This window comes from Aedes albopictus, chromosome 2 (genome assembly GCF_035046485.1).
Source record: "Aedes albopictus strain Foshan chromosome 2, AalbF5, whole genome shotgun sequence".
Taxonomy (NCBI): Eukaryota; Metazoa; Arthropoda; class Insecta; order Diptera; family Culicidae; genus Aedes; species Aedes albopictus.
The window spans coordinates 132202976-132215949 of NC_085137.1; the positions used below are offsets into that span (position 1 = coordinate 132202976).

The 12974-nt window shown below is 39.9% G+C and overlaps 2 protein-coding genes across 2 annotated transcripts; one reads left to right on the forward strand and one right to left on the reverse strand.

Moving 5' to 3' along the window:
• Positions 1-947: 947 nt before the first annotated feature.
• LOC134289069 (uncharacterized) lies at positions 948-3898 on the reverse strand. The gene is made up of 2 exons (XM_062855067.1): positions 3084-3898; positions 948-2999 (listed from the first exon to the last, which is right to left on the reverse strand). The coding sequence occupies exons 1-2, from the start codon at positions 3460-3462 to the stop codon at positions 1945-1947; spliced, it is 1434 nt and encodes a 477-aa protein (XP_062711051.1). The 5' UTR covers positions 3463-3898; the 3' UTR covers positions 948-1944.
• A 1406-nt stretch (positions 3899-5304) lies between these two features.
• On the forward strand, positions 5305-8257 carry LOC109411362 (uncharacterized). The gene is made up of 2 exons (XM_062855068.1): positions 5305-6119; positions 6204-8257. The coding sequence occupies exons 1-2, from the start codon at positions 5741-5743 to the stop codon at positions 7256-7258; spliced, it is 1434 nt and encodes a 477-aa protein (XP_062711052.1). The 5' UTR covers positions 5305-5740; the 3' UTR covers positions 7259-8257.
• Positions 8258-12974: the final 4717 nt, after the last annotated feature.

Below are 12974 nucleotides of genomic sequence, written 5' to 3' on the forward strand. Positions count from 1 at the left end.
AAAACAAATAACCATGCACCTCCATGAGTTTCTCAATCTCCTCAAAAACACATGATTGATAACAAAATCAGAAGGAAACCTTACAAGCAAGCAGGAAAAGCTGGAAGTTGACAATTCACTCTGAAAAATCAGAAGAACTTCCCTGATTTTACCTACCAGGCTTCTTGGCATTGTTCACTCAGGGCCTGTCAATAACTTATGTAGAGTCAAGGAAGAGGGATCCCGGGTAGGTGGAAAAATCTAATTCATAGCACATTCAGTTATTATTGATTGAATTACTGAAAAGCAAAAACTGATATTGGTTTGATTGATTTAAGAGGTAAAAGATCAAAAATAATAGCAAAATCTAATATGGTGAACTACTCAATAATAGCTCGTTGAGTTATTACAAGATCAAAACAATAGCAGACAAGATTTGTCGGCTTTTTTCTTGAAAAAAAAATTAAAAAAATGCCAACATCCAGCATCGAACTTACTACCTTAGGATTCGCAGGCAGTGATGCTTACCACTCAACTGTGGCTCGCTGTTGTAAATAGCATGATAATAAAAGCATGAGGTTCTTCGTTTCCACAGCTCAGAAAGGGGCGCATGACATTTCACTAACCTTGAGCCATCTCTATGGGTGTATGTGTTCCAGTGTGTGGATTTTTATCGCGAACCACTGAATGGTCCATGCTCAGCAAGTGATACATTCGCGATTGTAACATTTCATGAACCAACATGCTCGGGAACGCTCCCCGAAATGCTGTTCGTTCTCTTGCCCGGTTCGATACGAGAGCGTAATCAAGAGAGAAGATGCTCGATGACGCTAATGAAAGCGATGCATTCGGTAAGAATATTTTATTGCCATAATTCTTTTTCTATTGTGACTACACAACCTGCAACGTCATGAATACAGTTAAATTAAATAGTATTTCACGTTTTTAAAGCGAAAACGCATTAAGGTACACCGGGGCAAGTTGAAACGGTTTTTGAAAAGTTGAACTTTGAGACGTTCTATTAAAAATATGAGATCATGCAATAAATGCATGCCAGTGGCATTCATCACCCCAAACCAAGGCTTATCAATTAAAAATCAAGAATTATTTGAATAGTTTTGAAAAATAATACTTTTGTAACAATCCATGATTACTGTTCAGTGTTTCAACTTGCCCCACATAGTGGGGTAAGTTAAAACACTCATATTTCATAAGCATAAACGTATGTTTTGATCAACCATGCATTTAGTACGAAAGAAAGAATTGTTTTGGTTTATGATACGCACTGGAGAGTGAACATGCGCGAGCGGAAAGGGCATTCAGTATATATGTATGAATCAAGAAAAGTATGTTAATCTCCCTCGCCAATTATAGTAGTCTGTGTATTTTCCACACTTTCCATGATTGCGAATGTGACAGGTGATTCAACTCAAATTGGCATAACGTAGTTACAGGGAAAGAGCACTAGACATATCATGGTTCAATTGGCAGTATGTTCTAAGTTCATTTAGTAATAAAAATTTGTCAAACTTTTCATCCTTTGAAACCATGATGTATTAAATCAGTTGAGCATGGTAATTTTGCTGAATATAACGTCCAGATTATAACTATGGAAGAATATTTAGAATGCATCTTGGTGGGGAACGTTGAAAAATAACATATGAATAATAAATTAGAAGAACTTGCGAGTTTTCTTTACAAAAAAGTCTTTGATTTATTTATTTTTTTCAAAAAGCAAATGTTATTTTATTCGATAAAATACCCAATCTTGTATCGTATAGTCATTCAAATACAAATGATGGGAAACTCCACTAGATAATTCAAGCAATGGAATCTATCAAGAATATAGAAATACAAAACGACTTTCACTTTTAACTAAAAGTTGAAAAGATGACCAATTCATGTTCAAATACAAAAAAAAAGATATTTCATCTGCTTGGCCGCCGGCCGGCGATTTATCGAAAACTATTTGCGAACTTTCTTTTTCTTCATTTTTCGGTCGTCCTCGATTTTTGTCAGTTTTTCCACAGCTTGCGATGAAGTGATCACCTCGGCTCCATTACAGACTCGACGTCTTTTGGTTTTATCGCGAACTGGATCCTGCTTTACGTGCGCCAACAACATAGCCTCGAAAGAAGTGTCAGAACTCGTGCTCTGTTCAGCGTTGTCGGGAGGCATCGTGGCCGGGATATTTGGTAGATCTGCCCTCAGATCTGCCGTAGAACTCGATTCTTGTGGTAGCATTGGGCCTTGCTTCGCTTTCTTGAATCTTTTCAGCGCAGCTGGATCGTAATTATTCTCCGAAATTACGTCGTTGTCGAAGGGGTAAATGCCACCCTTTTTAAACCCACTTTTGATCAATTGTGGGTTGCAATCCGTCCAAATCCGAGAAATCATATTGGAAAATGCATTTTTCGACATCTTTGTTCCATAGTTTCGTCGTTGCCATTTGATAACCGCATCGTCATAATCTTGTTTGAGTGGCTTGAACACAGCCAGATCCATAGGCTGGAGCAAGTGGCTGGTATGTGGCGGCAGCTTCAAAATGATGACGTTTTCCTTCACAGCTTTCTCAATGATATCCAGTGAGACATGTGAGACATGTCCATCATAAATCAAAACTGCTGGACGGTATTTTCCGATTGCAGGTAGGAAGCTTTTCTCAAAATAGTTGGCAAAAGTGTCGCTATTCATCCAACCGTTTTCCGTGGCAGCATACGTTGTATCGGGAAACCCCTTTCCTTCATCGGCCATCCAGGTGTTCCAGAAATTTTTCCCTTTCAATATGATGAGAGGAGGAAGCTTCTGTCCAGAGGCACTGCCGCCCATGAGTACCGTAACGTTTTCTCTGCCTGGACCAGCGGTTACTCTGTGCGCAGCCTTTCCTCTTTCGCCAACAACTTTAACACGACTCGGGTCCAAACAGAAGCTTGTTTCGTCGATATTGTAGATTCTCTCCGGTGGAACACAGCGGATAACATCGTGGAGCAGCTCAAAGTAGCGGGAAATTATGAAGGGATCTGCAGCTCGTTTTCTGGCAACTTCAACGGCATGTGGTTTCTTTTGAGAGAGATGGTGTCGCCGTTTGAAGTTCAAGAAATAACCGTCTCCGGGGATGTTATCCTTGAACGGCGTCTTGATCGAGTTTTCCTTCAAATATTGTCCCATGGAAGAGATAATCTCCTTTTTACTCAGTCCATAGCCCCACTTCTCCATGACCTTAATATTAGATGCCATTCGTGATTCCACATCGAAGGGAATGGCAATAGATCTTCCTCGCGAGCAGCTTTTGACACCGCTCAAACCGTTAACGCGTCGGTACAAAGTTGGCTTGGGTACATTGTAAAACCGCGAAGCGTCCGATAGAGTCATCCGTTTGTTCCGTACTGCGTTCGCTGCAATGTCCAGTGCTTCCTTCGAGTACTTGGAGGTTGTTTTTCTGATGTATCGTCGAACCATGATGTAATCTAGGACAAAACACATGGGTTAAACAGTTGTTTCAACTTGCCCCGACATACGCGTTTCTATTTGCCCCATGAGGTGGAAAACCAGTGGCATGGTGACATGTCCACAGTATTCGATGAAAAAACAATTCTTGTTCCACTTTTCCACCGCCAGTGCATATAATTAACCCTAAACCCTTACCTGTTGTGCAGTTACCGAAAAATTATAAACGAAATCAGTGTTTTTTGACCGTTTTGGATGACCCGATAAAATGTGCAATTCAATTTCGCGCACGGCAAAAAGTAAACAATGAAGTGGAGTGCGTTTAGGTGTATAAAATTTCCGGTTATCACAGTCAGGAGGTGCGTTAAGCGGAACTCTTCATTGCAAAAAATAATAAGAATTAATAATCATTTCCTGTGAAAGTTAATGCTTCCGTTTTAACTTACCCCGCGTTTCAACTTGCCCCGGTGTACCTTAAGCATTTGGTTGAGATACGTTTAATGGTGGGCAAAAACCACAATATATCAAAAAATGATAAATTTTGATAAATTTTAAAATTCAGTTCTAAAAAGTTCTAGAAAAAGTTACCTGCTAAACATGTCGTAATTTACTTTTCCTAATTAGTTCGGATCTTGGCTGTAAAAAAAAAAATAAAAACGCTAAGTATTGCCAATTTTTGTAAGACAAAAAAATTGTTTAATATTTATTTCGAAAAATGGCCATTTTTCTAAAATCTCGCCGGAGCAACCTATAAACGTTATTTTTGAGTTGCCGTTACACAATAGTTTGTTTCTAATACCCTTAGCTATCATTTGCAGTGTGAGCCCCCAAGCTTTTAGATCATGTGCAAATTTGGGACACCGTATTGCCCAGTCCACCATTCATCATGACCCCATCGCACAACTAGGGTTAAAAAGCGTACCACGAAGAGAAGGAAGAGGTAGAATGCGGCCTTAGCTCCACAGAATATAGCTTCTCTGATAAAGTCATCCCGGGTAGACGGGAATATCTAAATCATATCTCAAATCGAACAATTTTTGCTGTCGTAGCTCGATGTGATTTTAATGAGTTATTCAAAAATCTAATGAATATCACGTTTGATATGATATCAGTTTTTGTCCTTGTCGAAATAGCTGAAAATTTCTACATAAGCAGAGAGTAAAAAATTCGAAGATTGAAAGTGAAGATTGACATTCTCATTTTTTCATTCATGTTTGGCCACATTCATTGTCAGCTGAATGCCTCTCATTTTTCATTCAATTCTCTGTCACGAATATTTTTTCGCACGTCGTAAAATGTCCAATTTCTGTTGACAGACGTACAATCCGACTTAATGGACAAATAGAGAAGATAATTATTATTCTAATTAACTACTATACACAAGTTTTGAGGTGATTGGAAGTATAATCGGGAGTTACGGTCTAGTTATATTTCTCAGTAAAAATTGTCAGTGACAGAAAAATGAATGAATAGGTGAAAAAATTCATTCACTTAAATTAATATTATTTTGATCCCTCAGTTGAGAATTTTCAAAATTCACGTTGAATTTCCCTCATTGAAATGAAAATTTTAAACTCTGTACATAAGAACAAGTTTAGCTTTTCAGCACCAAATGGAACACATCAGTGTTTGGACGAAAAAGTGATCAGTGAACCGATCGGCAGTTTTTCTTCCCTTCTGTTGGTTCTGTTTCAATTACCAAGCGGTGTATGTTCTCTCGTCGAGTCGCATGGTTCATGAAGGAACACAAAGAGGATACTCCGATATAAACAAGCTGCGGCGATGAGCGGGCATCGCTAAGTGTAACACTTACCGATGATCGCTCATCGTTGGCTTGGGGCAACTGTGAATAATCGTTATTTTCATCAGTATTTAAGGTACACCGGGGCAAGTTGAAACGCGGGGTAAGTTAAAACGGAAGCATTAACTTTCACAGGAAATGATTATTAATTCTTATTATTTTTTGCAATGAAGAGTTCCGCTTAACGCACCTCCTGACTGTGATAACCGGAAATTTTATACACCTAAACGCACTCCACTTCATTGTTTACTTTTTGCCGTGCGCGAAATTGAATTGCACATTTTATCGGGTCATCCAAAACGGTCAAAAAACACTGATTTCGTTTATAATTTTTCGGTAACTGCACAACAGGTAAGGGTTTAGGGTTAATTATATGCACTGGCGGTGGAAAAGTGGAACAAGAATTGTTTTTTCATCGAATACTGTGGACATGTCACCATGCCACTGGTTTTCCACCTCATGGGGCAAATAGAAACGCGTATGTCGGGGCAAGTTGAAACAACTGTTTAACCCATGTGTTTTGTCCTAGATTACATCATGGTTCGACGATACATCAGAAAAACAACCTCCAAGTACTCGAAGGAAGCACTGGACATTGCAGCGAACGCAGTACGGAACAAACGGATGACTCTATCGGACGCTTCGCGGTTTTACAATGTACCCAAGCCAACTTTGTACCGACGCGTTAACGGTTTGAGCGGTGTCAAAAGCTGCTCGCGAGGAAGATCTATTGCCATTCCCTTCGATGTGGAATCACGAATGGCATCTAATATTAAGGTCATGGAGAAGTGGGGCTATGGACTGAGTAAAAAGGAGATTATCTCTTCCATGGGACAATATTTGAAGGAAAACTCGATCAAGACGCCGTTCAAGGATAACATCCCCGGAGACGGTTATTTCTTGAACTTCAAACGGCGACACCATCTCTCTCAAAAGAAACCACAAGCCGTTGAAGTTGCCAGAAAACGAGCTGCAGATCCCTTCATAATTTCCCGCTACTTTGAGCTGCTCCACGATGTTATCCGCTGTGTTCCACCGGAGAGAATCTACAATATCGACGAAACAAGCTTCTGTTTGGACCCGAGTCGTGTTAAAGTTGTTGGCGAAAGAGGAAAGGCTGCGCACAGAGTAACCGCTGGTCCAGGCAGAGAAAACGTTACGGTACTCATGGGCGGCAGTGCCTCTGGACAGAAGCTTCCTCCTCTCATCATATTGAAAGGGAAAAATTTCTGGAACACCTGGATGGCCGATGAAGGAAAGGGGTTTCCCGATACAACGTATGCTGCCACGGAAAACGGTTGGATGAATAGCGACACTTTTGCCAACTATTTTGAGAAAAGCTTCCTACCTGCAATCGGAAAATACCGTCCAGCAGTTTTGATTTATGATGGACATGTCTCACATGTCTCACTGGATATCATTGAGAAAGCTGTGAAGGAAAACGTCATCATTTTGAAGCTGCCGCCACATACCAGCCACTTGCTCCAGCCTATGGATCTGGCTGTGTTCAAGCCACTCAAACAAGATTATGACGATGCGGTTATCAAATGGCAACGACGAAACTATGGAACAAAGATGTCGAAAAATGCATTTTCCAATATGATTTCTCGGATTTGGACGGATTGCAACCCACAATTGATCAAAAGTGGGTTTAAAAAGGGTGGCATTTACCCCTTCGACAACGACGTAATTTCGGAGAATAATTACGATCCAGCTGCGCTGAAAAGATTCAAGAAAGCGAAGCAAGGCCCAATGCTACCACAAGAATCGAGTTCTACGGCAGATCTGAGGGCAGATCTACCAAATATCCCGGCCACGATGCCTCCCGACAACGCTGAACAGAGCACGAGTTCTGACACTTCTTTCGAGGCTATGTTGTTGGCGCACGTAAAGCAGGATCCAGTTCGCGATAAAACCAAAAGACGTCGAGTCTGTAATGGAGCCGAGGTGATCACTTCATCGCAAGCTGTGGAAAAACTGACAAAAATCGAGGACGACCGAAAAATGAAGAAAAAGAAAGTTCGCAAATAGTTTTCGATAAATCGCCGGCCGGCGGCCAAGCAGATGAAATATCTTTTTTTTTGTATTTGAACATGAATTGGTCATCTTTTCAACTTTTAGTTAAAAGTGAAAGTCGTTTTGTATTTCTATATTCTTGATAGATTCCATTGCTTGAATTATCTAGTGGAGTTTCCCATCATTTGTATTTGAATGACTATACGATACAAGATTGGGTATTTTATCGAATAAAATAACATTTGCTTTTTGAAAAAAATAAATAAATCAAAGACTTTTTTGTAAAGAAAACTCGCAAGTTCTTCTAATTTATTATTCATATGTTATTTTTCAACGTTCCCCACCAAGATGCATTCTAAATATTCTTCCATAGTTATAATCTGGACGTTATATTCAGCAAAATTACCATGCTCAACTGATTTAATACATCATGGTTTCAAAGGATGAAAAGTTTGACAAATTTTTATTACTAAATGAACTTAGAACATACTGCCAATTGAACCATGATATGTCTAGTGCTCTTTCCCTGTAACTACGTTATGCCAATTTGAGTTGAATCACCTGTCACATTCGCAATCATGGAAAGTGTGGAAAATACACAGACTACTATAATTGGCGAGGGAGATTAACATACTTTTCTTGATTCATACATATATACTGAATGCCCTTTCCGCTCGCGCATGTTCACTCTCCAGTGCGTATCATAAACCAAAACAATTCTTTCTTTCGTACTAAATGCATGGTTGATCAAAACATACGTTTATGCTTATGAAATATGAGTGTTTTAACTTACCCCACTATGTGGGGCAAGTTGAAACACTGAACAGTAATCATGGATTGTTACAAAAGTATTATTTTTCAAAACTATTCAAATAATTCTTGATTTTTAATTGATAAGCCTTGGTTTGGGGTGATGAATGCCACTGGCATGCATTTATTGCATGATCTCATATTTTTAATAGAACGTCTCAAAGTTCAACTTTTCAAAAACCGTTTCAACTTGCCCCGGTGTACCTTATTTAAAACAATTTCCATTGAAAGATAAGCAATTTTATGATGAAAAACTTTGCCGAAAATTTCATGGCATTTGCACTATCCATTTTAGAGTTTTTCACGATTTACTTTTTAGAGACATTTGAATTTTTGCTGCAGTTGTCTTTCTCCTCTCAAGTTAAATATTCAGGAGTTATACAAGATAGTAAATTAAATTGGAGTAAGCACTTAGAGCATATTGTAAACAAAGCTGTTGTCAGAGAGCGATTGGGAAAAATGGGGATTAAGGCCTAGAATAATCCGTTGGATTTATAAGACCCAAGATCTCTTTTGCTTTTCTAATCTGGTTGGCAAAATAAACCTAAATAAATTCAGCTCAATATCACTCTGAATACAATTATGCATATTTTTCCCTTACATCAATTTGAAGAGGTAAAGGCAGTAAATATCATCATAATACTAGGAAGGTTCAAAAGGATCTTCGAGGGTAACCTAACAGGATATTTACAAAGAATAACAAATGTCAACAAAATCCATTAGTGACTCAAACATCGAAACACGTGGGAATACGGTGGGCCAAAATTTTCACCAGGATCTATTGTATTTTACACAGACGGTTCAAAAATGGGTGATAAAACTGGGACTGGGATGTATGGACCCAGGGCTAAACTCGTCATACCGACGGGTAAATAGCATACGGATACGGTATTCCAGGCCGAAATTCAAGCTTTTCTGGAATGTGCTGCCATCTGTCTTACAAGGAAAAACAGACACGCCAATATCTGTAGGTATCTGTAGGAGACTGTAAAAGCTATCTGCGCATTTGACTGCTATTTCAAGCTAGTGTGGGAATAAGAGTTAAAAATTTTCGTTTTCAATAAGTGACATTCACGTGAACTTTGAAAATTCTCATCTGAGGGATTAAAATAAAATTCATTTTGGTGAGTGAATTTTTTCACTTATTCATTCGTTTTTCTGTCACTGACAATTTTCACTGAGCAACAAATCCAAATCATAACACCCGATTAAACTTCCAATCACCACAAACTTGGCTATTGTAATTGGTTGGAATACTAATCGTCTGTTGCATTGGTACATTAAGTCCAATTTGGTGATTGTTAACAGAAAATTGATTATTTTACGATGTGCAAGAAAATACTCGTGACAGAGAATTTAATGAAAAAAGAGAGGCATTCAGCTGACAATGAATGTGATGAAACACGAATGAAAAAATGAGATTGTCAATTTTCATATTGAATCTTCGATTTTTTTTACTCTCTGGTGGGAATGCAAAAAAGAACTGGCTTCAAAGAATAGGATCAACCTTTTCTGGATACAAGGGCATACTTACTAGCGTGGTTCAAAAAATCGTTTTTGCTCCACACCGCTTATTCGATTCCTAACCAGATTATATGCCTTCTCCCAACATTTGAGCTCATTTGGTTGAAAATTGAGACTGCACAAGCCCGTCGAAGTTTGTATGGGAATCACTATGAGAATACGATGTTTTTCATTCAATCGACCGTAGCATTTCCCCAAGTGCCCTAGTGGGTTAGTCCACCCTTGGTAATCCTAGGCTACTCTATCACCTACAACTTTGCCGAAGACCGCATTCAAATTGGACGCCTCATTAATTAGTTTCCGATTGTTATCCAGAATCTAAATCTTTACTCATGATGGTTAAACTATTCGGTGGGCATCACTGTATTTTGCAGGTCGCCTAACCCACTAGGGCACTTGGAGAAATGCTACAGTCGATTAAATAAAAAACATCGTTTTCCCATAGTAATTCCCATACAAACTTTGACAGGCTTGTGCAGTCTCAATTTTCAACCAAATGAGCTCAAATGTTGGGAGAAGGCATATAATCTGGTTAGGAATCGAATAAGCGGTGTGGAGTAAAAACGATTTTTGAACCACGCTAACTTACTACATTGGAGATAACGAAGTTGCCTATCAACTTGCTAAGGAGGGGAGCTTAAAAACAGGAAGATACAGACAGAATGATTGTCACACTGCAGCTGAATTGAACCCGTCAAAATGATCATGCTAAAACCGCTCAGCACTAAAGTGCATAAGTGTGTATGTAGGCTTATCAATCGGCCACTGCCCATTCCGACATTTCCTTATGAAGCTAGAGAAGATTCATTCTGAAGAATGTCGGTTCTGGGGGTTCAAAACTGTATCCTCAGAGCACCTACTCTTCTCTGTGAATGCAGTTTTTTCTTCAACAAGAGGAAACATTATTTCGGGAGTTGCATTATGTACCTTCGAGATATCTGCTGGAATTAAAATCCCAATAAGGTAGTAGAATTCATTATGCTATTCCGGACTGGGATATAAGAGGTCCTTGGCGAAGGGGTCGAGGTGAGGCACTGGGGCAACAGTGCGAGGTACAGGTGACCACCGCAGCCGTTTGGCTACGAAAGAGCCCGGCAACGACATAGGTAGCCTTGGTACAGCTACCTGTGGCGGACGCAAAGAAGTAGGGAAGCTGAAGGTGGGCTGGTCAGTATGCCAACTGACTTTGCATGAAGCACCGAATTTGCTTCAGGTGTCTGCAACCAGGACACAACTCATGGGACTGACAGGAGCAAGTTGTACATGCGATGCGGCGCCGAAGGCCACAAGGCACAAGGCTGCACAAGTTCACTCACGGGATTAATTTGTTCCGGAAAATCCATGAACAACAGGCACTCAACGTGTGGTCCAAGGTGCCTGACATTCAAGAAAGCCATAGTGAACAAATTACAGTGCATGAAACGCAGCTGAACCTGAATCACTGTGAAGCAGCACACCAACTGCTTTTTCAGGCATCTTCTTAATGGGGGACGGATATCGCCATCACAGCGGACCCATACCGAGTACCCGACGTTAACAGCAATTGGGTCATGGATGGGTCCGAAAAAATGCCGGCGATAACGGCAACGAGTGAATATCCCGTCCAGGAGTTGGTGTCTTCTACCTATGCGGGCTTAGCGGTCGCCAAAGTAATCGGGGTCTTCTTCTGTAGCTGCTATGCGCCTACGCGGTGGTCTATCGAGCAGTTTACGCGGATGCTGGACTGTATGATGACCGTGCTGACTGAGCGAAGGCCGGTTGTAATAGCAGGTGACTTCAATGCTTGGGCCGTGGAATGGAGAAGCCGTTTTACGCAGTGGGTTCAGATCCTGCTAGAGACAGTGGCCATGCTAGATGTCGTTCTGGCCAAATGTCGGTACCAAGAGTACCTTCAGTCGGAATGGTGCGGAGTCAATTGATGTGATCTTTTGTAGTCCTGGTCTAACACGTAGTTCGAACTGGAGAGTAGACGATGTCTACATTCACAGCGATCAAACCGAGGTATTTAGGTACAGTGGCGTACCCAGAAATTTACTGTGAGAGGGATTTTCGACGATAAATGATAGATTTTTTTTCGACACTTATATGTTGCAAACAATGATGCCCATGCACATTCAGTCTGAGTCGTATCTTAAAAATAGCGGTGCAATCGAACAATTTTTCGTCTGAAAGCGTTCCTTAAATTTTGGAGTGGCGGTTGAAGATTTTGTAGTGCTTAACCCTAAAAAAAATGGAAAGGGGTTTAACGAATGTCTCACAAAAAAAACTCTATGCTTTCCAAACCACTCCTAGAGATAAGCAAAATTCGTAATTCTCCTGGAAACTTATTCTGAAATATCCACAAAGACAGTTTGACAAACTACAGCTGAATTCATTATTTTTTCCCTTTTTAAGGATGGTGAATTTTACCTAAAATGGAGTATTCTAACCAATACTGCCATAGCTTTGTTTTGATAAAATCCGCCTATGAATATAAAACAACATTTTCATATCAAGTCAGAATGAAAATTCTCTTTCTTTTACAATTTCAGTAAAAATAAACTTTAAATATTCATTAGAATACTATAATAATTAATAACTTCTCAATAGATACATATTTAGATTATCGAGTTCCAAAATAAAAACATTTGTTCTCATATATGTACCAACTATTGGATTCTGTATAATTATGTTTTGAATTCTGAGATGTTTTGAACAAGCATTTTTTTAATCCAGAAGAGAAAAAACCGAGAAATATTAGAAAATTTGCACAAAGAAGAATAAAAAATTAACATTTATTTTGGTAACACCGACACCACCCCCCCCCCCCCCCCTGGACTGGCTGCACGGCCCCCCCAGGGGGCCACGAACCACCGCTTGGGAACCCGTGATCTACACCGTGACGGCCATGTGTGTTCTCTGGATGTCTAGTTTTGCTGGTTAGGAAGAAACAGCGGAACTTTATTTAAGTTCGTGTGTTGACGTTTTCGCAAAACGCGTGACGACCACATGATTTCCACACGTGGTCAGGAGGTAGTGCGTCGACTCGAGGAGTGGCTAGTTTGGACACTAATCTAGAGGTAGTCCAAGGGATCCAGCTACGTAGTAGTATCATGCGGTCAAACTCGACCCTTGTTTTACCGACGGTAGTTTTTTTTTACTATATTGTAGTGAATCGGCAGCCAGTCTCATCTATAAGTAGTAGAGAGTAAGAAAATACAGCATGAAGCTTTTAAGCTTGAACTGACTAGAAAAGGATCGATGGAGGGAAATCGATAACATCAGTTAGACGCAAATGAAAAATCATACATTTTTATTTTATTTTTGCAGCTGAAAGATCGTTCGAAGGAAGATCGAAAATAGTCATTATCTTATTTTTCCCGAAATGCATATGACTGACTGGCGATTCACGGCAGTA

Bases quoted from the DNA above. Each gene is read 5' to 3' on its own strand.
- LOC134289069 (XM_062855067.1), bottom strand. From the start codon at position 3,462: ATGTGTTTTGTCCTAGATTACATCATGGTTCGACGATACATCAGAAAA. The intron at 3,000-3,083 runs GTTATTTCTTGA...AACGAGCTGCAG, and splicing joins GGATAACATCCCCGGAGACG to ATCCCTTCATAATTTCCCGC.
- LOC109411362 (XM_062855068.1), top strand. From the start codon at position 5,741: ATGTGTTTTGTCCTAGATTACATCATGGTTCGACGATACATCAGAAAA. The intron at 6,120-6,203 runs GTTATTTCTTGA...AACGAGCTGCAG, and splicing joins GGATAACATCCCCGGAGACG to ATCCCTTCATAATTTCCCGC.